General features: G+C 32.3%; 1 protein-coding gene across 1 annotated transcript; it reads left to right on the top strand.

Annotated features, from left to right (window-relative positions):
- The first annotated feature begins 1999 nt into the window (after positions 1-1999).
- On the top strand, positions 2000-24091 carry LOC143222810 (glutamate--cysteine ligase catalytic subunit-like). Its single transcript, XM_076449875.1, has 12 exons — positions 2000-2065; positions 2786-2900; positions 4502-4560; positions 6545-6762; positions 7610-7723; positions 13047-13185; positions 15751-15860; positions 16410-16505; positions 17956-18060; positions 18503-18584; positions 18787-18957; positions 22049-24091. The coding sequence occupies exons 2-12, from the start codon at positions 2875-2877 to the stop codon at positions 22210-22212; spliced, it is 1284 nt and encodes a 427-aa protein (XP_076305990.1). The 5' UTR covers positions 2000-2065; positions 2786-2874; the 3' UTR covers positions 22213-24091.
- Positions 24092-24367: the final 276 nt, after the last annotated feature.

The raw sequence follows: 24367 nt of genomic DNA, 5'->3' as shown, positions 1-24367 counted from the left end.
CTATATCAAATGTATATCATGGACAACACAACTTAAACATTCCTGGGTAGTTATCCATCAGAGTACGCCCTTATGTTACTCACTAGTGTTACACTTGTGTACTCCATAAGAGTACACCTTTATGTTTGTTTGTTTTGGAATTTCGCACAAAGCAACTCGAGGGCTATCTATGCTAGCCGTCCCTAATTTAGCAGTGTAAGACTAGAGGTAAGGCAGCTAGTCATCACCACCCACCGCCAACTCTTGGGCTACTCTTTTACCAACGAATAGTGGGATTGACCGTCACATTATAACGCCCCCACGGTTGGGAGGGCGAGCATGTTTTGGCGCGACTCGGGCGCGAACCCGCGACCCTCAGATTACGAAGCGCACGCCTTAACGCGCTAGGCCATGCCAGGCCCACCTTTATGTTACTCATTAGTGTTGCCCTTGTGTACTCCATCAGAGTATGCGCTTATGTTATCCGCTAGTGTGATCTTGTTTTATCCGATAAAGTACGCCCTTATGTTATCCGTTAATGTGCCCTAGTGTTGATACCCGTTAGAGTATGACCTTATTTTATTCATCAAAATGTTATCTTGGTTTCATCCATTTTTCTCTCTTTAAATATTTCATTGTAGATCTGTTACGGTCCGGTGGTGTGGATGATGTATTTGTATCGCTCAGATCACTTTATTTAGCATTACTAAAACTAAAGTATGTTTAACATGTACATATGTTTATATGTGTATAATTCACTTACATGTTCAAACAGAAGTTATTATACGGTTGTAGCATTGTGAGCTTTTTACACTCCTCATTGAGCCAGTAGGGGGCAGTGCATTTTTTTTTTGTTGTATTTAAGCAAACATCTACGCAATGACCTATCTGTCATGTGCCCACCACGAATATTGATACCTAGTTTGTAGAATTATAAACCTTCAAACTTACAGCTAAGCCAATAGAGAGGGGGAATGCTTCATTGCTCTTAATATTAGAATAATTCGAAATAGAGGAAGCAGAGTCTTTAAAATGAAGAGCAACAAGCTTTTCTTGATGTTCCAGAGCCAACATTAATTACGTCTAGTTTCTTTGGTCGTAGCTGAAATTACCAATAGGGGGCAGACATTTGAATTTTAAAATACTGTTTATACTCATTTTCATAAAAGATTTTAAATTGAGAGTTAGTTACCGTTTTAGCAGGCCATACAAAATACGTTTATCTTATATTCATGTTACATTATATATCTTTAAAAGGCAGCTATTTAGAGTAAGTGGACAAAAAGAGTTGAATATTAACCTAAGCTAACAAGAAGACAACACTGTGAATGATCTATATGTGTGACAAACTCGACTAAAATAGAAACATAATTACTACACATTCATATTTACAAGTATTTAATAGATATGTGTGTAAAATTTTACACTGCTTTAAATAATAAGTGTCATCATAAACTAATCTTCCTATTTTATTTAATAGAGTAATCTTAGCAGAAACACTGCTAATATATTAATTTAATTTTATTATGCATAGATGTGGTTGCTGTTAAGCCCAAAGCAACACAGTGGGCAACCTTTCTGCGACCAGCACTGGTATCGAAACCCATTTTTTGGCTTTATAAACCTGCTTACTTGACGTTAAGGCCCAGTATAGCCAGGTGGTTGAGGCACTCGGCTCGTAATCTGAAGGTCGCGGATTCGAAACCCCGTCACACCAAACATGCCTTTTAAGCAGTGGGGGCGTTATAATGTGACGGTCAATCCCACTATTCATTGGTAGAAGAGTAGCCGAAAAGTTGGCGGTGGGTGGTGATGATTAGCTGTCTTCCCTCTAGTGTTACACTGCTAAATTAGGGACGGCTAGCGCAGATAGCTCTAGTGTATCTTTGCGTGACATTGAAACCAAATGCACTCTGATGGTTCGAAACGTCATTACAAGTTATAAAATTACGAAACAAACAGAGCAGTACGATAGTGTGTTTTCAGAATTATCGAATATTATTATTTTTTATTTTTGCAGAAGAAAGGAAGTTCTCGATGTTTTGAATTCATATGAAACGTGCCTAACAATTTCTTCATTTCCTCGGTAAGTTAAGATGTTTATCAAATTAAATAATATGTGCACAAAGAAATATACAGGTAAACATCGATATGAAACGCATCGATAAAGCGCGATAATCAGTTGGGCGCGATGGGGTCTTAGGCCCCAAATTTTTTTGGGTTTCTACTTTTAGAATATCAGCCCCCATCAAAGTAATGAATTCGATAAATTTCTTTAAAATTCTGCTTTTTACATTTAATTTCAGTCTTAAAATTGAGTTTAATAAATAAAAATAAATAAAAAAAATGCTATATCATTAGTGTAAGTAGTTTTGTTTGTTTTTCTTTATTTCACTACAAAACGCGTAAATTTTGCATTATCGCTCACCCCGAGGGTCAAAAAAATATATAATCAAATCGGTATAAGGCGCAATCAGATACAACGCGGTCGAATTTTTTGGACCCCAACTAGCGCCTTATATCGATGTTTGACTGTACGTATCACACACATATATTGTCATTTCTTTATAATATATTATAAATGTACACAATTACAGTTCATACCAAAAACGTCTTTGTTCATATGATGCTGCGTCGTTAGTGTTTGTAAAATAATTATACTTAAAAGATTCATTTCTTTGATTATCTTAATTCGCGATACATATTCTTACAGTAGAATTTTCCAAATAGAAAGTAAAAGTTAATACATCTGGGTTAAATAACGAGACTAGTTGTATAAATAACATTCATATAATACAAATTTCAGTTTCGGACAAAAAAGATTTTACAGAACCTGTTTTCAAGCCAACTCCACAAACAGGAATCCTAAAGTCTCTGTTCGTGCCTGATGAAGTTATGTGCGCGGAAAATCCACTGTACAGGTGAGTATGAGGAACCAAAATGTTCTAACATTTCAGTTATATCCACTTTGACAAATGAAATTTATTGTTTCAACTGTATTGAATAAATGCTGTTGCTCAAGTATTGATCATTTTAAAAAAATATTTTGTAATTTACATGTGTTTCCTTATAGCAAAGCCACAACGGGCTATTTGTTGAGTCCGCCGGGGGAGATCGACCACCTGATTTTAGCATTGTAAAACCGTAGACTTACCGCTCTAACAGCGGGGTACTTTACAATTTGTAAAAAAAACAACATTTTGTACCTTCTTTAAGTGCATATTAATTAAGAGATATTCTGATTTACTTACACTTGTACCTGCAAGGCTGCATTCGAAAGGTAATATTAAGGTAAAGTATTAAACACGGGTAATTTACGAATGTATATTTCAATATAAAATATATGGTAGCTATATAACCAGCCACACACTTTAAAAATTGGTTTTCACATCAACAGATTAATTTGTTTTTGCTGTTGATTCAGAAATATTTTAGCTCAAATCTTTATCTGTGTGTATACGTGTGCAATTTTGAACTGATAGACTATCATAGATCGAAGATAGCTGACCAAGAACATCCGCTTCTAACTTTTAGGCTATTCTTGTCTAATCGAGTAGTCAGTCACTCGTGTTAGGCACCTACGACCCCAAAATGCAGAGCACGTGTATTTTTTTTTCTGCGGCAATGGATTACGAAGTATGAATTATCGGACTTGAGCATGCTGACCAATAGGTCACGTCAAGCTAATTCTTACTTCGCTCACTATGTTTGTTTTCCTAGTCACTGTGCTGAGGACATCTCACGGCACTTTATAGTAAATATCACAGTTGTTCTGTTCAACTTATGCATTCTTCAACTACAATAGAATCTTGTAGCTCTTCCTAGGATATTTATCTCCTTTACTCGCCAGTAGGTGTTTCGTTTTAAGAAAGAAAAGTTTCTTGAAAGAAAAAGATTTAATAAACTATTGAAAAAACAGTTTTTTTTTTATTTTTCCTTCTTCATTTTCCAGTAGTTCAACGCTGAATCTGAATGCTTACGACGCTAAAAACCGGGTTTCAATACCCGTGGTTGACACAGCACAGATAGTTACTTGTGTGGTTTTGTGTTTAGTGATGAAACATTTAAATTTTGTTGTGTTTAAAGTAATTATATTCGATGATTCATATTTTCAATTTATATTTTCCTCAACCCTTTCACTTGACTTTCTATATAGTTGATGAATTTTATTTTTTTTATTTTTTATTCAAAAATTCTCGAATCTTTCTCTGCTAAATGTGATGTTTCAGAATTCAGTTTTGAATTTTAAAAAGGCCTACCCCTCTGGAGTTACAAAGGATAACAGCATTTTTAAAATTGATTTATGCACTCTTTGGATTCTTACTGTTCTTTGTGTGTCTTAAACGTAACGCCAACTCTTATTTGAAGATACTAGTACGTCACAACTTACCATTCTCTGTACCTACTACATATATATCTTTGCTCCAATGTACTGCTCAATTATATTTTACAATATATTTACGAAAAACACATTTGAAATATTTATTCAAAATTGATATAATGTTCATTTTTTTTGTTATAGGTCAATGACTGCCAATGGTGAAGAAAGAAGAGGCCAGCGTGCTTTTATTAACGTCCCAAGTAAGTAATACTACAATATCAATGAGAAAGTCTCCCCTCTTGTTCCTACTTATTTCCTAGCCCATTAAAGATTATTTTCAGTCTTTAAGCAGCTTCAGTACTAACAAGTTACATAATTAAACTCTGTGAGATAAGAATAAATTTTATTGGCCTTAAAAAAAGAGGAAGGATCCAGCTCCAATTTTATCTAACCATAACAAATGTCAGTAATCTTATATTTCCTCAACCTAAGTAATGGCTCAATTTAAACAGAGATTTTAAAATGACTTTGATAGCTGGAAGTAATGAGATCAAAACGAAAAATAAGACATAAAGTTGCTCATTCAATTAATTGTATTCTTATTAATTTATTCTTTTTTTGTTCTCTGATTTCGTCATCTTGACTCCCACTTCGTCAAAATAGAGCCAAATTGCCGCTATAATTGAAAACAGTTACTAGGATAGCATGCCTCTGAATCAATTAATGTTCTCTTGTCTTCGGCAACGTAACTCTACGTGACTTAATTCATTTTTAACTATGCCAGTTTCTACGTACACATTCAAGTTTTAACAAATTGCTGTAAAAATATAATTTAAAGATAATATTTTTTGTTTATTTTGTAGGCATTTCGATTTTTGTTTGTTTGTTTTTTGAATTTCGCACAAAGTTACACGAAAGCTATGTGCGCTAGCCGACCCTAATTTAGTGGGATTGACCGTCACTTTACAACGCCCACACGGTTGAAAGGGTGAGCATGTTTGGTACAAGGGGATTCGAACCTGAGATTAGGAGTCGAACGCCTTAAACCACCTGACCATGCCGGGCCTCTATTTTTTTTTTAAATATCTTTAATTTTTACTGCAAAACTGTACATATGACTTAATCAGTTAAGTGGCTTGATATAGTTTCTTTTTCCGTTATAAAATAAACGTTTCTGTGACAGCTATGTGACAATTATCTTTAGAAAACAAAAATTATTAACGTACGTACACGTACAGTCGAGGTTTCAGATCTATTGAATACCGAAACCTACGTTTTTTGTTCGCAATAAGGAAATTCAGAACTTCCAGGATAATGTTTTTGGCCCCCAGAACATAACAAATGTGGTATATACTTATTAAGACTTCTTTACTACTGACAGTCGATTTCAAACAACGAAACCTTCCACATATCTCAAACATCTCGTTTCATTGGGTCAGATCAATTTTATATCAAAAGCGAATTACATAGATCGAATATATGTTTGCTGCCAGTTTGTATAGAAGACCTACCCATATATGACTGTACGCCATTTCTTCAAGAGTCACTCTTTTTTTTAATTATTATGTTACATGTTTTAATATAATCAAAAGGTGGCCAACGACTGTCTGGAGGGTTAATCCGTTTTAATCAGTAGTGTGTGATGTTTCAGTCAGTAGACACTAAAATGGCATCACTCAACGTAACAATTTGTACCGTCGTGACGTCATTAACATGAGCGCATATCACGAATCAGAAGAATCACTTTGTAAGTTACAGCACAGCATGACATATGAACTTTTTAAAAGCAATAAAAAGAAATAGTTGTTGCTATTAATTTTGTTTTTTTTTAATCTTGATACAGGACAATTTCGAGGAGTCTGTACATCTAATATAAACGTTTTGTTTTTGCGAAGTATACACTCTATCATTTATTGCAACACAAAAATCTGAAAAAAACGCTCTACTTACTCTCTCTATGGTTTAAAACAAATGAACTAAACTTCTGTGAGAAACATATATCTCACTTTGCAACTTTAAATGTTAGCATGATTAATAACAGTGATTATAACATCGGTTTTCTCTCTAATGTTAAACATAACTAATGTAAAAAATATGTAACACGATGTAATCATAGATGTCAACTCGATCTCTTAATAGTAACTAGAATACAAAATCTAAATACACTGTTGTTTTGTTTTCTTTCACGAAATTAAACTTTTGTATAAATTTTGATTTCTTTTAAAAAACAAAACATCCCTACAGTTTTTCAGGATACGAATACCCCAAAACCCTTCCTCGAAAACCTGCGCGAGCTAGGTGATGACGGCCAATCAGAAGATATTGCTTTACCAGACCACATCTATGCTGACAACAGCATGTTTGGACTAAGTTTCTGTGCTCTACAAATTACAGTACAAGCTCCAAACTTGCAAGATGCCAAGTATTTATACGACCAACTTGCTGTACTTAGCCCTATAATGGTAAGTTCATGAAGTTCCTAAATGATGTTTTGCCTTTTCGTACGTATGTACAAATGATTCATGTAATGTGCATTCTAAGCATGTGTGACTTTAGTGAATCTTGACTTGTTACATTTGTTGATATTCTTGTTAATGTTTCGTTGTAAGCTGCTAGAAACAATTAAGGATAATCAGAAACTGTAATATTTTTAGTTATAACAAATAAAAAATTTCTGTAATAAAATAATCTCGGTTACTCTCACCCTCTGGTCTTTGTCATTTACATACAAGTAAAACTATGACAATTGTGTTCAGAGATATTCAAAAACACTTTCATCTTACCGAAGTTTATAATCATAAAGTGTGATAAAGGGTAAACGAGATTGATTTCGCATAAGTACTTGGATATCAAAGATGGTTAGTAATATCTCATCACTTTTTGCAACATCTATTGTAATAGACATCTTTAAAAAATTATAAGTGGAGTTTTTATTTTAAAAAACTTCGAAAATTGCTTTTTAAAAAATCACATTAAATCATTTTAACCTAATTTAAAAGGCAACTATAAGAATATTATAAAGTTTATTATAATTTTTGCAACTCACTTGCAATCTTAAAAATGGTCCCCCAGTGGCACGATGGCATATCTGCGGACTTATACTGCTAGAAACCGAGTTTTGATACCCGTGGTGAACAGAGCACAGATAGCCCTTTGTGTAGCTTTGTGCTTAATAACAAACAACAGTATCTTAAGAGCTAGCGAGTGTTTTGGTTTTATTAAAAATTATCACTACATGTAACCGTTTTTTCTCTATTTTTATGTTTGGTCAATTATTATTTTTTCTTACTGTGAGTATATTGCCTCTAGATGGCGCTTACAGCAGCAGTACCAATTTTGCGAGGGTATCTTACTGACAGAGACTGCAGATTTCAGACGTTGTCAGATGCTGTTGACGCAAGAACAAAAATGGAACGGGAAAAGGTACGTTATTAAGATCTGGTAAACTCTTTATGTTACTGTGCCTGCAGTTACATTTTCCACTGCTTGCTACATTTCTACATTTCATAACTTAAAACATGTTGGAAATGAGAGTTAAAAGTGATTAGTACTTTGAAATAATTAAAAACAAATTAAATATTTTGTCACGGTTCACAACACACGTAAAAAGTGAATGCGAAAGTGTTTTCATTGACATGCTTTAAATATTATTTTTATTGTATTTATAACATTTAATCTTGTGTAAGATTCTGTATTGCATGTTTTGACCGTAAATTATGTCTTTCTCTAGTTTTACGTTAGTAATTATTTATAAGCTTTATTATTTTCCTATTGTTCTGGTTTTAACCAGAAAGACCATTATTGATCTCATGAAAACATGACTTTAGTGTTTGTCATCTATATAGCTGTTGCAAGTCTTTAGTGTCACTGACTTATCATTGGGGTTTTGTATCTTACTGATCACCAAGCTTATCTACTGAGGCTACTATCCAGACATATATAACTTATAAATAAAGGTTACATAATTCTAACGGGTCAACTATTAGAAGTTGTACCTTTTTCCTAGAGCCAGTTAAATGTTTTTCCACCTGGTGTTTAAAAGATCACTTCAAACTGAGAGAGCTAGTTGTAAAGTCATATATAATTTTCATTTTGTCTCTGTGTTCTAGATCCAACATACCAAAGTTCATTTTATTCTTAATTTATATTCAGATGCATTTGTTCTTTGTTCGCTTTCTTTTAGTTTTAAGTGTTATGCTTTGTTGTTTGTCATTATCATCCTCTAGTGTGATTTAAGGAGCTTCATAAAGATGGGGTTTGTTCAATGGAAACACACCCGACTTATGTCTGTTCGTCATCGCTTTAGTTATTACTCTAACGATCTATGAAATCTTAGGTTATTCTGGAGCCTTAAAAACACAAACAAGTCTTGTGTCTCTTCCAGAAGGAAAAATATCTCATCTTGAAACACAAAATTTTTTAGCATTTTTTTTATATTGTCTTTATGGGTCTGTAATGATCAGATGAAATATTTCAAATTCAAGGGAAAGGACTTGATGCAAGATTTACTAATAGTAAATTCAAAATACTAAACAGATTTTTGTACTAAGGTTATTACAATTAAATAGGCTCATAAATGAAATTAGTGGAAGAGTTAAAGTTTTATGTTACAATTTCAATGTTGACATAAAATACACCAGGAGAACAAACTGTCCTACAGTGTTGAGAAATTAGTTATAAAGTTTGTCGAATCAGGTTTAATTCTGATGAAGTTTGTACAGAGCATAACATTCCATATGAGTTCCGTATTTTGCTTGAGTTAACTTTTTACTTTCTTGGAGGTATATTATAAATCTTTATTTGAATAAGTAGTGAAGATTGTAATAGTGGTTACATTATACTAATATAAAAGTAAGAAACATTTTGAAGTCGTTGAAATGTAGTCGGCTAAGATAAACATTATCCAAATGACAATTTCCACTCAGGTAGCAGCTGTTATTACAATATGATAAAACTGATTAATAAGGAAGTCATAATGTTCCCACTTTAAGAATATTGAAGTCACAGTTGTTAACGTGCTTTGATATCACATCGTGAAAGAATCGTCAGGCATCTTTTTACTGGCATCAGTAAGTTTAATGAAAACGACTAGAAATACAAAGCTTTCAAGTCTTAAAGAAATGAAATAGTGGTCTTCACTAGTCTCAAGACAAGGAGTCTCTCGCAATATTGTTAAAGCTCATTTTCAGTAGTGTCAAGGTCCTTTAATTTTTATTGGTTACACATTTTATATCAGTCAAGGTAAATATTTATATGATGATACTTATAAAACTAAAAGGTTTTACTACATTATTCGCAAGCATTTAATTTTCTACTTTTTATTTACATGTTTTTTTCATCAACTAGATGATGTAGCATTAAGATTAATTGTAGATCACAGCTTGCTAATTTTTAATTACCGAGTTCCAAAAGGGAACTGGTGAGCTCTATTTAACTTTTGTATTATAACTGGATTGGGTTACTGTTATATTCACCTGGTGGTGTACACAAGGGCATAGCTGGATGGGCTTAAACCTCTGTCCTTATGCCTCCAAACTGGTATTTTTTTCTCTGTCATAAAAATTCCACATCTCACTTGCTAGGAGTTATTGGGAAGGGAAAAATGTATTTCAGCGTTGATATGAACAGGACACAGGATCTTGTGACACTTTACAGTAAAAAATAAAAAAATAACTTTAACAACAGTGTTTGTAATACGTTTTACGTATTAACAAGAGTAACATAAAAGACAAACTTCATGGAGACCAGTAAGGATTGATATATACATAACATAGCTAGCTAAAAGTAACGAAACAAGAAAGTGAAAACTGCAAAAATTGAGTTACTTTGGCAAATCACTATAATTATATTAGTTCTGACTCAAAGTACTAATAAATGTTTTTAAAATGTTAAATAGAAGAGTTGGGTAAATTGTTTTCACGTACGACAATCCCATCTCCTTTATCTCAGGTTTGTCATCGAGCCAACTGTAACTTTAAGTTTAATATGCAATCACATGAAAACTGCAACTTTCGGTCGGGCTGGGTGCACATGAAGCGATATAATATTGGACAAGTGAACTGGTAATGCATTAATGTACTTTATAATAAATGTTGCAAAAAAGTTCTTAAACTAAGGAGGAGATGTATCCTGGGTTTAGGAGGGGGCCAAGGGAAGGTTCACTTACACAGAAAGATAAATACACGTAAAGATGTGTGTGATTCGTAAAAAAAAGTAAATCATGCTGGTGTAATTTAAAAGTGTAATACTTGTACTGGTGTATTGAAACTGTTTTACTATGTGTGTGTGTGTGGACATTAAGTACCACAGAGAAGAGTAAGTGGATGCCTATTAACCTTTATAAAACACTGCTCCTTAGCACACAGTCTGCTAATTAAATGTGCAACGATGACAAGAAAAGTCTTTAAAACGTTTAATTGCAAAATAGAAATTCTCGAAAACTATAAGCTCAAATAAATAAAAAATAATCATTTTTTTAAATTCATTAAAATGAATCTTCAAACAAGAAATAAATGAACGCAATACAAAAACAAACAATAAACCATTCAAAGTACAAAATGTCCCTTTGAAATTTAACCTAACTTAAAGCTTTAAGTTCAAAATCCAAAGTAAAATCCTTTTATACTCATCAAAATAAATCATTCATTTGGGGCCCACCAAATACAGATAATAGGCCGTTTAATAAACAATAATTTTTATTTTCTAGAGTTTCAATTTGAACAGATAGTATCCATAGATCCAAAGGAAAATTGTTGGCAACAGTTAGGTTTAAACACTTGTATCTACGGGTAACACTCTTCGAATGACGTTTTCAACTGATTCTTAATGATTAACGAATATTTATCCATCTAGGGTAAACTGATAACAAGAGGACATTTTGACACTTCAGTTATACGTGGTATGCTAACACTTTGCTTATTGAAATAATTACGTATTAGTCTATCAATTAGAAAAAAACAATTGTATTTGTTTCATATTTGAGCAAGCGATGTAATGGCTAGCGAAGGATTATTAGATTAATATATAATCTGTGGGTATTTTGTGGTGTGGTTCAGTTCAAGGTACGGAAATTTCTGTGAGAGGTTGAATAGAACAGCTATATTTATGTTGTGTTACTGTGTTAAATGGTTTATATTATCAGTTTTGTTTAATTCTGTTAAATATATATATTAGTTGATAACGTGTACTAGTCTGTTTGTTGTTTAGGACAGACTAATAAATGTTTAAGTTTTTACATTAATCAGGGTTACTTTTACATTAATTAGGGTTATATATATTCATTTTATTTTATCGATTGTTTTATTTTCACCTGACTGTAACATGCTTTGTAATTTTAAATCTGATCATTCATTGTTGTTGTTGTGTTTTGTTTTTTGCTCTAGATTATATTCACGCTGGTCCAAACAATAATTTATGACGAGTCATTGATTTATTTCCTTGGGAATTACATTGTTCGCTTTTCTACGTAAAACATTTTCTCAATCTAAACGAGCCGTTTTTACATATATATTTTTCCCTACGAGTGGGATTTCTCGACATCAATGACCTATCTTGATTGTTTTTATGGCTCATGTGAGTTAGGGTATAACGTTTTATGTTTTAAACTATGAGATATGTGTACTCCTGTGAACAATTTGTAATAAAGACAGTATAGTTAATTTACTGTGAGATTCTGATTGTTTTTATTTATATTGGTTTATCGGCTTCGGAGGGTCGGGTGATTTATCAGTGTGAAGTTAAATAGCTCATTCTTTAATTTTACTTGTGCAGCCAGAGGCTGAAGTGTGGGCGAGATTCTCAGGTAGAAAAACGTCGCTAAGTTCTTCAAAGAATTAAGACGCGGGAAGTTTCGGCGTTTCAGTACGATTTTGAACATAGTATTCTATATCCTGAGACACCGACTGAAGATTTGGAGCACTTTTAAGTAGAATCTGCACACGGAACCCAACATGTGCCAGTGTCTAGCGACATATCTGATTGTGTGTAGATATAAACGTTTTAAAGTCATTTATAACCTAAATCCACTGTTAAAGTCGGAAAAGAAATTACAATTTAACGGTTGTCACTTGAAGAATGAGAAGAATGAATGACAGTTAGTATTTATTGTGCTGTGTATTGGTGTGACAGTTACACGAGCACTGTTTAAAATCTGCCATACAGGATCGTCCAATGCGATTAATTACATTAAAATGTTGTCATGCAAGATCACACAAGATGAATATTTACTACTTTTTTTCTCATCCATAATCTGTTGCTAAGTTATTCTGCATTATTTGTCTAGGAAACTGAATGTAACAGAAAAGAAAAAAGTGTGTATATAAACGTTGCTGTGTGAACATCTTTAATTAACCACTGTATACACTGCTTCCTGTACTTGGTAAACAACTGTATTCAATACTGTCTACAACTTATGATTTATTATCTCAACGTAAACTTACGAAAACCTCAGTCGCTCTGTTTTGCATGTTTTTTTGTTTTTATTTATTCATCGTGTTCTTTTTTTGCTTAATTTGTTCTAATTAAGTACTCTACTTACCGCTTACACATTCAAAAACAAGGAGCCTAGTCATCTCTATTTGTATTCTTGTTATGAAATGTATTGTGAAATTTTGGATATCTCTTAAACACTTGTTTTTGTATTAAAAACGACTAAACCTTGCCTTTTTTGTAACATCTCTGTCAATTTAACTTTAATTTATTTGAGTCAGCATGAACAAAGTTATGTCAAAAATGATATTGGTTTCAGCCTGACGAACTAGATTATGCTATTATACCGTGTTCTCGGTGGGAGCCTGTAAGTTTCTACCTTACATCCGATGATTCTGAACTAAATGACGTTCCTGTTGTGTACGACGAAAAATATTTTGAGAAATTAGAAAAATCAGGTAAGATAAACAAATGTTTATCAAATTTTTAAAATTATTAATTATAGATTTTATATGTACGAATATATGTATGAATTCACACCACCTTAACTCTTATATTTTATATGGGTATTATCTTGTTATAAAAATATGTTAATTTATTTTCTTATCAGTATATCTTACTATTGTATTTATTTAAAATGAATTTCCCATAATTAGAAACGTTTTGTAAATGATTTATTTCTTAGATTCACTTAAATCTACTGCCTCCAAGACATCCGATAGTAACCCATTCTAGAGACCAACCATTCTGTCAGAAAAATAAAACCGTCTTAGCTAAGGATATCTTCTACCTTGCTAAAATTTATATTTATTTTTTCTATGTTATATTAGGAGTTCAACAATGAACGCAGTATGTCAAATGTTGCTTGACCAATGACATATACAATATTCGTGTAGATATGTAGATACCACCTAAACTTTTACTTGCCCTACCACTAGCAACATATACTGATGAATGGTTTAAGAGACTGATCAACCAATACTCCAAGATTCCTTTCTTTCATAACAATGTTAAGGTTATTATTCCTTTCAGAATTATACCTATAATTCAACTTATGATAACACACTTGAATTATCTTGCATTTATTATAATTGAAACCCATCAACTGCTTATTTGTCTAACTTATTAAATGATCTAAATCCTTTTATAAAGCAGCAGCATCCTCTTCACAGCTAGCAACACCCAAGATCTTGATATCATCAGCAACTTTAAGTAATTTATTCGTCATTCCTTAATATTTCTCATTGATGTAAATCAAAAAGAGAAAAGATTCTAAGGCTGAGCCTTGAGGTACCCCACTTGTGACATAAACCAGTTTGACTGAACTCCATTTATAACTCCCCTTTGTTTTCTTCTACCCAGTCATTCTTTCATCCAATTGTTGACTCAACCCACACACCTATAGAGATATGTTTACAAGCCCTTTAAGCACCTTTTTAAATGCTTTCTAAAAATCCAGATTCACCAAATCTACACCATTACCATCATCTACATAGGTCATGCGATGTTAAGTACAAATAACTGGTCATAAAACATGTGTTATATATACTTCTTTATTTGTGAAGAGCTGTCTAATTACGATAAACTATTGTGAATTAGCTACAAATGTTTCGGTGGCCTTAGCAGGATGTGGAAACACTTTTAAAACTACATTTTAGTTCTCATATATCTGATAGAGCAAGCCATTAGCCACAACACTGAAAATTACTATCTGTCGATTGTGGTTCACTGTAATAGTAAGGTACCCTTTCGAGTCTGAATCAGATATTCACAGCCGAAAGTAGATGTCATGTCAGTATACAGATTATAATTAAAATAACTTACTAAATTAATATGTATGTCGAATTCCAAGCGAAGTGCATCTTCCTCACGACAAGACACAAGCCATTTATTGTGCAATGATTTGAAGCAGCCTTCTTTGTACAGGTGAGTGGCGTCACACAGCAAACAGACAGCTTGCATACATTTATTAGGGAAGAAAATGGTATCAGATTTAACTTCTCTTACAAACTCGTGAGTCGTATGGAGGTAGTAGAAGTAATTTATAAGCATTGGTGAATATACAACAATTCTACATATCCTATGGTATGCACTATTAACACTGCACGTAATAGAAAGCATCACAATGTAGAAAGTTGATTCTCCTTTCCTTGGATCATTGCTGTATTTATTTCTGATTATTTCTGGTCTTCAATCTTGTTCTTAAAATATTGTTTTTGGCCTGTCGATTTTTTTTAACTACACACAATTATCATACAAGATTTTTTCATATTTTTAAAAATTAGTTCGTCTCTCTCTATATATACAGCCTATATACATATAGGTACACTTATTTTGAAAACAATGAAAAATCACTCATCTAGTAGTTTGCATTCTGGTACATTAAACAAATTTCTACCTCATGTGTTTCACATTTAGGTTCCAAAATGACCCCAGATAAAATATTCTTTAGGACACACTTGTTGATAATTGATTTATAATTCGTAACATCTGCATTACAAGTAAAGTTATACACTTAATGTATTTGTAAAAAGAATAATTATGAAGAGCTTTGATGAGAAAGTTAATAACACTGTTTTTACAATGACGAAGAAAAATAAAGAGTACATCATTCAATTTGTTGTATGATTATCTCAGTAACTATAGTTTGTCTATGTTTCTTTTTTCTTTTATGTATTTTATGTATCGTGGCACCTTGAGAGAGTCTAACAACACTACAATAACTACAGTTTGCTTAAGTTGAGTTGTTTGTTTCTTTTATACGTCGTAACTCCTTAAAATAGTCTATTAACACTGTCTCTAACTACAGCTCGTTTAAGTAGCAAGTTATTTGTTCTCTTTGTGGGCTTGATACCTCGAGATAATATAAAAATATTATCAGTAACTACACCTTGTCTTATGATTGTTTGTTCTCTTTGTTTGTCTGACACCTTGAGATATAAAAATCCAATCAGTAACTACAGGCTGTTTGCTTTCTTTGTGTGTCTGACACCTTGAGATATTCTAACAACAATATTTTCCAGGTGTGGACCCTCAAATGGCTCGTCTTGTTGCTAGATCTTTTGTTCGCGATCCAATGTTTATATGTGAGAATCAACTTGAAGAAGATGAAACAGGGAACTTCAACTTAATTGTAAGTTTTCTCTAATTATTTTAAGGTAATTGTATTTTAAAGTACAAATACTTCTGTATAAGCAATATCTGATTCGTAGTTTTGTTTTACGAACAATAGGAAAGGATAATCTTAAGCAGCATAATTTTACGCACATTTAGATATTTAAAGGCTGATAGTTAAGTCAACATGATACATTTGAATTCTAAGCAGGCAGCTAGCCATTCCTGTAATATACAAATAACATAAATTTGAGAATTCTTTTCTTATGTTATTTCTAAGCAAGCTTTTTCAATATGAATTAGTTACACTATTGAAATACTAGTCAAAAATACGTATCATTTGAGGAAAAAAGCTTATGATCTGCACGTTAAAAACTTGTTTGTAGAAACGTATGTAAATCATCATAACCTTCCTAACATGTTTGTTAAACTACTGTTGTAAAAATATTTGTAAGTTCTGAAATCTGGTGAATGTTTGTAGAAATACCAAGATTAATTAATGTTGATATTTTTCATGAATCAAATGTATTAAGAGAATAGAACTTGTTTATAGTTACTTCTGTTTTAGATAATGTTGCTGAGTACGACGTTTCCAACAGTCCGTTTGAAAATTCCAGATGTCAAAAGTAGCGCCTTCTGGCGAACAGAATTCAGACCCATGGAGGTATTTTTAAATGCTTATTAATGTAAAAATCTTTCATAATTAATTTCTTAAATTAAAATATATATATATATATATATATGTTACCAATAATACATTTTATGTTAGAAAAACATTAAAGGTGTATTTACTATCTAACTTGGCTTAGTTTGTTACAATTCTATCACGTTATAATCGAAAACTTTGCAAGGAAGGCTGAAAGAAGATTCTAAAAATTATACATAGAGTTCTTTTATAAGCTGCAAAATTCTAATCAAAGTTGAAATATTTTCCACTTTTTTTACATGAAAACTTAAGTGACATAGGTTAGTTAAGATATACTTTATTTTTATATCATGCAGCTCATGTCTTTCTGAAAACATTCGCGTAAAATATTTTATCAACACAATTTTTTTCTGTCTAAAGGGGAGGCTCAGTATATCCGAGGCGTTTAATGTCTCTATCTAAATTCAGCACCTGTTTGAAAAAAGGGTTCAATATTCTGCCTAAATAAAAGAGTCGATGGTTCTATCCACATGTAAGGCTCCATATTCTCTCTGAAATACTGATCTAATAAAAGGGCGTAATGTATCTGTATAAGATATTTCATTATATCTAGTTGAAGATATAAAAACTTCAACTTTACTTGTCTAAGGGAAGGTATATATCTACCTATACATGTATATCTGAGGAGGATTCATTGTATCTAATTGAAAGGATAGTTCAAAGTATTTGTCTAAAGAAACGATTTGATGTCTCTGTCGAAAAACAATTGTCAAATAGAAAATTCGATATCTTTGTCTAAGGGAAAAATTTGATATCTGTCTGAGGAGAGAATTCATGACATGCATTTGAGAGGACAGCTCAAAATATTTTTCTAATGTATTAGAAGTATTTCTATTTGAGGGTACATTTAAGTGTGTTTATCTAAGGAGGACACTCAATGTCTCTGTCTAAGGGAATATTTCAAAGTATTTGTCTAATTTAAAAACTTAATGCCTTTGTCTGTGGGAAAGATTTAAAGTATTTGTCTAATTGGAAGACTCAATGTTTCTGTCTAAGGAAAGGATCCAAAGTGTTTGTGTAAATGAAATACATAATGTCTGTGATTATAGAAAAGGTTTAACGTATTTATTTGAATCGAAGACTCAATATCTCAGTCTTAGGGAAAGGTCCGAAGTATTTGTCTAAATGAAAGACTCAATGTCTCTATCTAAAGGAAGGATTCAGAGTATTTGCTCAAATTAAAGACTCAATGTGTCTGTCTATGGGAAGGATCCATAGTATTTGTCTTAAAAGGATGAATCAGTGGATTTTTAAGTCCTATAGGAGTTAGCTAGTGAATCTATTATTTATATTTCTTTATTTTTGATTTACTTGTAACAAAACGTGATTTCTGATTTTAAGGTTAAATAAAATAAGTTACTCAAATTGTAGTATTTTTTGAAAAATTTATTCTGTAATGTGTTGACAGGTCCAATTTACTGACTACGAAAACGCAGCTTTTTGTTTGTTTGTGGCAATTTTAGCCAAAATCTTCCTTGAAAAGAAGTTGAACATACTTATACCAATCAGTAAGGTGAGAGAAAAACATCACATAAATAGGTTTGAATTGAAAAAATAAAATGCTTTAAATAGTACTTGAACTATGTTTAATCATAATGTTGAACTGGTCCCTGTAAGTTAAACTTCAAGACTCATTAGATTGATTTTCAAAACGTACATTATTTTGTGTGATGCTCAATGTAAGTCAAACTTTTGTTATAATGATCAAAACATTTTTTCATAGTAAGTGGGTCTTTAATCTCGCATATTAAATCTGTAAAAAAAATTATCCTTCAGTAATATTATTAATTATTCCGAAGTTTATTAATTTGTGTTTATAAATGCAGGTGTTAAAACATACTTTATAAGGCATATGTAATATTGATATAATAACTGTTTAATTAAGTGAATAGTAGGAAACTCTTTAAGATGTGATTCTGTAAGCTGAATTACATGTATTTGTTATAATTTGTAAGGTTCATGAGAACATTCAACGAGCACAAAAGCGTGACGCTGTGAACTGCGAAAAGTTTTGGATGAAATCCAATTTAATTGATGGTAAGATCTCTTTAGCTCATTCTCATCTTGTTACACCAACGTTGAAATATGTGAAATATTTATTCAGTACCTTAAGAAATGCAAAAGAGGTAAGAAAACAGGACAATTATAACATATATTTTGGAATTTCAAGTGATGCGATAATTAACGATCTTCCTTTTTTTTCTGTGTTTATGTATGGCATTTCAATTTCACTTCCTAGATGATTCTGCATACGAAGAACTGACGCTTAACGAAATAATGAACGGTAAAGATTCTGACCACATTGGCCTCATATCAGTTATTCGTCAATACGTTAATAACATGAACGTAGATAATGATGTAACAGCAGCTGTTGAACGTTATTTACGCCTAATACAAGGAAGAGCTTCTGGTATGTAAATTTAATTGTTTATTTGTACTGAACTTTACCAATTCCTCTAATGTTTTATCTAACCATGTGAAATAGAGATACTCTTATGCTTTGTATCTGTGTAGCTTGTCACTGCGATTATTTGGTTTTGGTTTTTTCAATCTGAAAGGCACATTAAGTGAGAGAGACTTCAAGGCTCAACCATAACCATCCAATGAAATACTTTTGATAACAAGGAGGGCAGCCTGTCAGCAGCAAAAAACAAACAAAAACAGTTAATCAATAGATATCGAACGTTTAAAACATTCTAAGAATTAATTAATATAATCTCATTCGTGAACTCTAAGATTCTTAAACTTGCTGTTTAACCTTTTACGTTTTCTGCACTATCTCAGTCAACATAACTGAAGAGAAAGGGTCATTCGGCAAGTTAAAACTGGTTAAAAGTTATCTGCTTACTACCTTTACCCATTACAGTATTACAGATCTAGGAAAGCTGACAGTTAAAAGTCGCTGAGTCCACACCTAAAGTAATAACTTTGTCAAACAGAAAGCCAGGTAAGTAAGTTTTTAACTGACAAAATTAATTAATTAGGTTTAATGTACACGTCAGTGACCTCATCTGTCCAACGAACTTCCACAAACATGTGCATTAATTTAGCAGCTAAAACGAAAGTTGCAAACATGTACAAGTTTACCTTGTTCATAAAATATTCTAGAATGAGATTACAAACATCCAATTGTTGTAAGTCGCTCGCAATTATGGCTTTATTTTTTTGCTTTTAAAATCGTTAAGTTAAGGGTGACGGGGGATTCGAACCCGGAACCCACAGATTACCAGTCGAATGTCTTAACCATCTGACTATGCCACGCCTTCTATTTAAGAATCCAACATTTCATATGCAACAGTCTGATACAAAAAAATATACTCCTTAATGAAATGTTTTTATCTGGGAATCGGTTACATATATTTTTATCGATTTTGTCTAGTTTTTCTTTATTAAAACCACAAAAAATCTTGGAAATAAACAAAATATAAAGAAAGACAAAAACAAATTGTATTTATTATTTAAAAATGTTCTAAAGATTGTTCAAAATACCACAGATTTCTAAATTACTTTGTCTATATTAAGGATGCGATTGCTTGCTTACTGGACCAGCATACACCGTACTAAATTCGTACTGTTTTTCTGTAGTACACTACATTTTAATATACAGGAATTGAATAAGTTATGTTGAAAACATCTTGAAACCTCACGACATCGTCTATTTCGTCAGGTCCAATCATGTTCTATGACATGGCTGTGGTTTTAGACAATATCTCTGCAGTGTAGTTTCCATCGTAAGATTTTAATATCAAAAACATAACACTACACACTGCTGGCTTTTCATAAGTCACATAGTATACGAGGAAAACGGTTTCCCGGCGCCGATTTCAACAGAGTGAACACAGAAATCAATAAGTGTTGCATCAGGCAACTTGACGTATATGGCTTGTTAGAGAATAGCACTTCATCCTCCAGCTGCTTGAAGTATGCATGAAAGCAACTTGGGTATACGTATGACCTTTCCAGGAAGAAGTCATTTATGATAATGTTGCATACATCTGCCTGAGACATGTGGACGTCTTTTGCCACTGACTTTTGTTTTGTTGATTCTTACAAGTTATAAGACATTGTTCTTTTCTTATTAATGCTGAAGTACAACTACTTGTACTATGTTTCTTTCCATATGGTCCTGGTTATTTTCCAACTGTATTACGTAGAAAGGTATCTTCGTATTGGAAATTCTGAGTTCCCATTTTGAATCCATCTTTATCATCTGATGTACGAATGTTTTGTATGAAAAAGTGATTTTACCTTAACCCTTTGTTCTATAATATAACATGGTTTAGTATACTACACTTGTGTATATATATACAACAACTTCCTGAAATGTACTATCCTACTCTTCTATATTTGTGTCATAATATATATCTATAGGACACGAACACATGAAATGGAAAGTTACTTTTTAAAGTGTAGACTTTTTCTTAGTGTATATAGACTAAATTTATACTTACAAACTTTATCAAGGCATTTATGTACAGTGTGGGTTCTTAATCTTAATAAGCTGTATTCATTTAACACTTTCATCTGCATTACGCCTGTTACTTACTTTCTTCCAGTTTGGGGGCCTGGCATGGCCTAGCACGTTAAAGCGTGCGCTTCGTAATCTGAGGGTCGCGGGTTCGCGCCCGAGTCGCGCCAAACATGCTTGCCCTCCCAGCCGTGGGGGCGTTATAATGTGACGGTCAATCCCACTATTCGTTGGTAAAAGAGTAGCCCAAGAGTTGGCGGTGATGACTAGCTGCCTTCCCTCTAGTCTTACACTGCTCGGTGCAGTGGGCTAACAACCTACTTACTTAAATACTTGTTGAAGAATCCGCAAGTGATTGCGGCCCTATGTTCCTTGATGGAATCTAATGGTGAATGAATGATGAAATGAATGACATATCTAAGAGAACAGCACTCATCTATAAACTCACAACTGTAAATCTGTTAGGCTGGAGGCCAAGTGTTATTTCTGAGAGATGAGTTGTGTATGACAGTCTCAGTTTCTATGGTTAGATAGTGTTTTATTTGGAGAATCTAAAGCTCCAACACTTTAGCTCTAATGGTAATATCCATTGTTTCTTCGTCACATTACTGCGATGGTGTACTCGGATGGCTAGAGGATTTATATTAATTATGCAATTTCATAACAAAGGTTAAATAAACCAATTTATACAAGCATGATAAAACTAGTATTACGCACATACCTCTATCAGAAATTTACATTAATTAGATGTGTTGTTTTATTGCTTAATGCAAAGCTACAGAATTGGCTATTTGTGTTGTGTCTAGAAATCAAACCCTAAGTTTTAGCATTATAAACCCTCAAGATTACTGTGAGTCATTAGGAGGAACAATTGCTTTGAAAGATATCATCACATATGAAAAATCTGTTACATGTGTATTTCAGAGTGAATGATAGATTCCTTGTGTTTGAAAGTTAAAGAATTATTAAGAACTTTTATAACAAATATCCTGATGTTTTGTTTTAAAGGGCTTTATTTTATAATTAATGTCAGGAGAACTGATGACTGATGCACGCTGGATACGAGAGTTTGTCACCACGCATGCAGGCTATAAACACGACTCCGTGGTTACAGATGAAATTAATTATGATTTATTAGTTATGATTGACAAACTTCAGAGAAATGAAATCTCCTGTCCTGAACTACTTGGTGAATAGCCAAGTCAGTAAACACTACAGTGTTAACCGAACAAGTCGGTCATGCATGGTTGTCGTGGTTCCATATAGTGTGTTGGGATTACTCCTATACTTAAACCATAATGACGTCTTATATTTACAGACAGGACTAGTACTGAGGAAAGACAAAGAAAACCATCATAATATGAAATAAATTTTAATAAGTGTTACTAAAATAATAAAAACGTAATTTCTCATTATTCTCGGTCAATATTATCTATTTCCAAAGAATAGGAATTATAAAGATTTATTACGAAAATGATCCATATCTTTTCATGACTAAATATATGACATTTTTACTTAATAATTTGCTGTTTAAATAATACTTTATTATATATATTACTGATATTTTCATATGTGCAAGAAATAATTAATACTGTAAAAATTACTAGTTGAACATCAATAATTATATCAGAAAAACTTGACACCAGTATATGGAACTTTCATCATGAATATTGCTACCCGTTGTATTTTTATGAAACTTTCGTCATGAATATTGATAACCGTAATGTTATTTGCATTTTTGTGTTTTTTTTTGTAGCATTCATTCACATTATTTTGAAGTTTTGTATAATCATTAGTTGTTAACAAATCATTAAATGTTAACAAATCTTATCATTTTACTGTTTTTAGACGATTAGAAGCTTCGTAGTAAAACTGAAATATTTGCGAAAAAGATGTTCGCCAATTAAAGGGTTTAAAAACGTTTAAATAGAAAACAGATGTCTTTGTTAGTTGTATAGGTAATTTTCTTGAGAGAAGGCATATCATTAAATGTTGTAGAATTCATATTATATCGTGTTATGTATATATATATAATGTATTTCAGTACCTTAAAAGTTCGAAAAGATGCTTTAACCTTTTATTCGTTTGTACTTGATGTTAAAAATAATTATTATTAAAAAGGCTTATCCTTTCGAGGTTCGTCACTATTATCTGCCTATTTGTGTAGCCTAAGGGAGTATGGTGTTTCCTCTTTTTATGCGAGGTATAAAATGTACAATAGCTTCTGTGAATTACTGAAGTTTAACATTTGCCATGCCAGTTGTGATGGGTAAATAATAAACTTGGTTGTTATGTTGTTGTTTAAAAACATATATATTTCTTTGTTAACATATATTGTATGTGCACCTGAAAAACAATGTCATATGTATATTAATGTAACTCTCGAAAAATTGAGCTTTACGTAAAATTCCATTTCTTAAATGAATTTTATTATAAGTGTCGTATACTCGGATCTTTGAAGTCGTATTGTAACTTCTTGCAGTTTGTTCGATAATAATAATATTTATTCTTGTAATTTTTCCCCAGTGGCACAGGAGCATGTCTGCAGATTTTTAGTGCTAGAAATCGGGTTTCTATACCAGTGGTGGGTCTATTGTGTGGCTTTGTGCTTCATTACAAACAAACAACTTTTGTAAAAATAAAATGCTATCTGTCATTCTCCCTTTTAAAGAAAACATGCCAATACCTATATCGTATTTACTTCACTGCTGCATTTGTTTGTTTAAAATTAAACATAAAGCTACACAATAGACGATCTGTGCTTTGCTCACCACGGATATCGAAACCCGGTTTCTAGCGTTATAAGTTCGCAGGGATACTGCTGTACCAATGAGGGGGCCATTGTTGCATTCATTGAACATGAACTATTTTACGTATATACTCTTGAAAATTTACCACAGTATTGTTAATTTTACAATTTACTTAAATTCTAGTATTTTGAATTAGCGCGAATAAAAATAATACTTTATCATTTGTTATTCTTTTTTGTTGTGCGTCTATCTTTTACCTTTTCGTATAAACAAATTTTATGTTTGTGGTTTTATTCTCAAAAGAAATAAAATACATTTAATGAAAATCTGTGTTAGAAAATTGTATTTATAATAAAACAAATCCAACTATTCGGTCGGTACAACAAAACTATTTTATTCGTTTGAAAATCTATACTAGGTCTTTCACTGAAAATTATCTTAACTCATAAAATGGTTGTAGCTGCTGGATTAATATATCGAAATTGGACATGTCTTGCACTGAAGTGGCACAAATTTGATCCTATTATATTTCCAATGTGCCACATGTTTATATCTGTAAAACACAACAGCCTTAAAAGGGTCCCAAACAAGATTTGTTACGG

The sequence above is a fragment of the Tachypleus tridentatus genome, chromosome 8, assembly GCF_004210375.1.
Source record: "Tachypleus tridentatus isolate NWPU-2018 chromosome 8, ASM421037v1, whole genome shotgun sequence".
Classification (NCBI taxonomy): domain Eukaryota; kingdom Metazoa; phylum Arthropoda; class Merostomata; order Xiphosura; family Limulidae; genus Tachypleus; species Tachypleus tridentatus.
The sequence above is the reverse complement of the archived record's forward strand: the minus strand, read 5'-3'. Positions and strand labels throughout refer to the sequence as shown.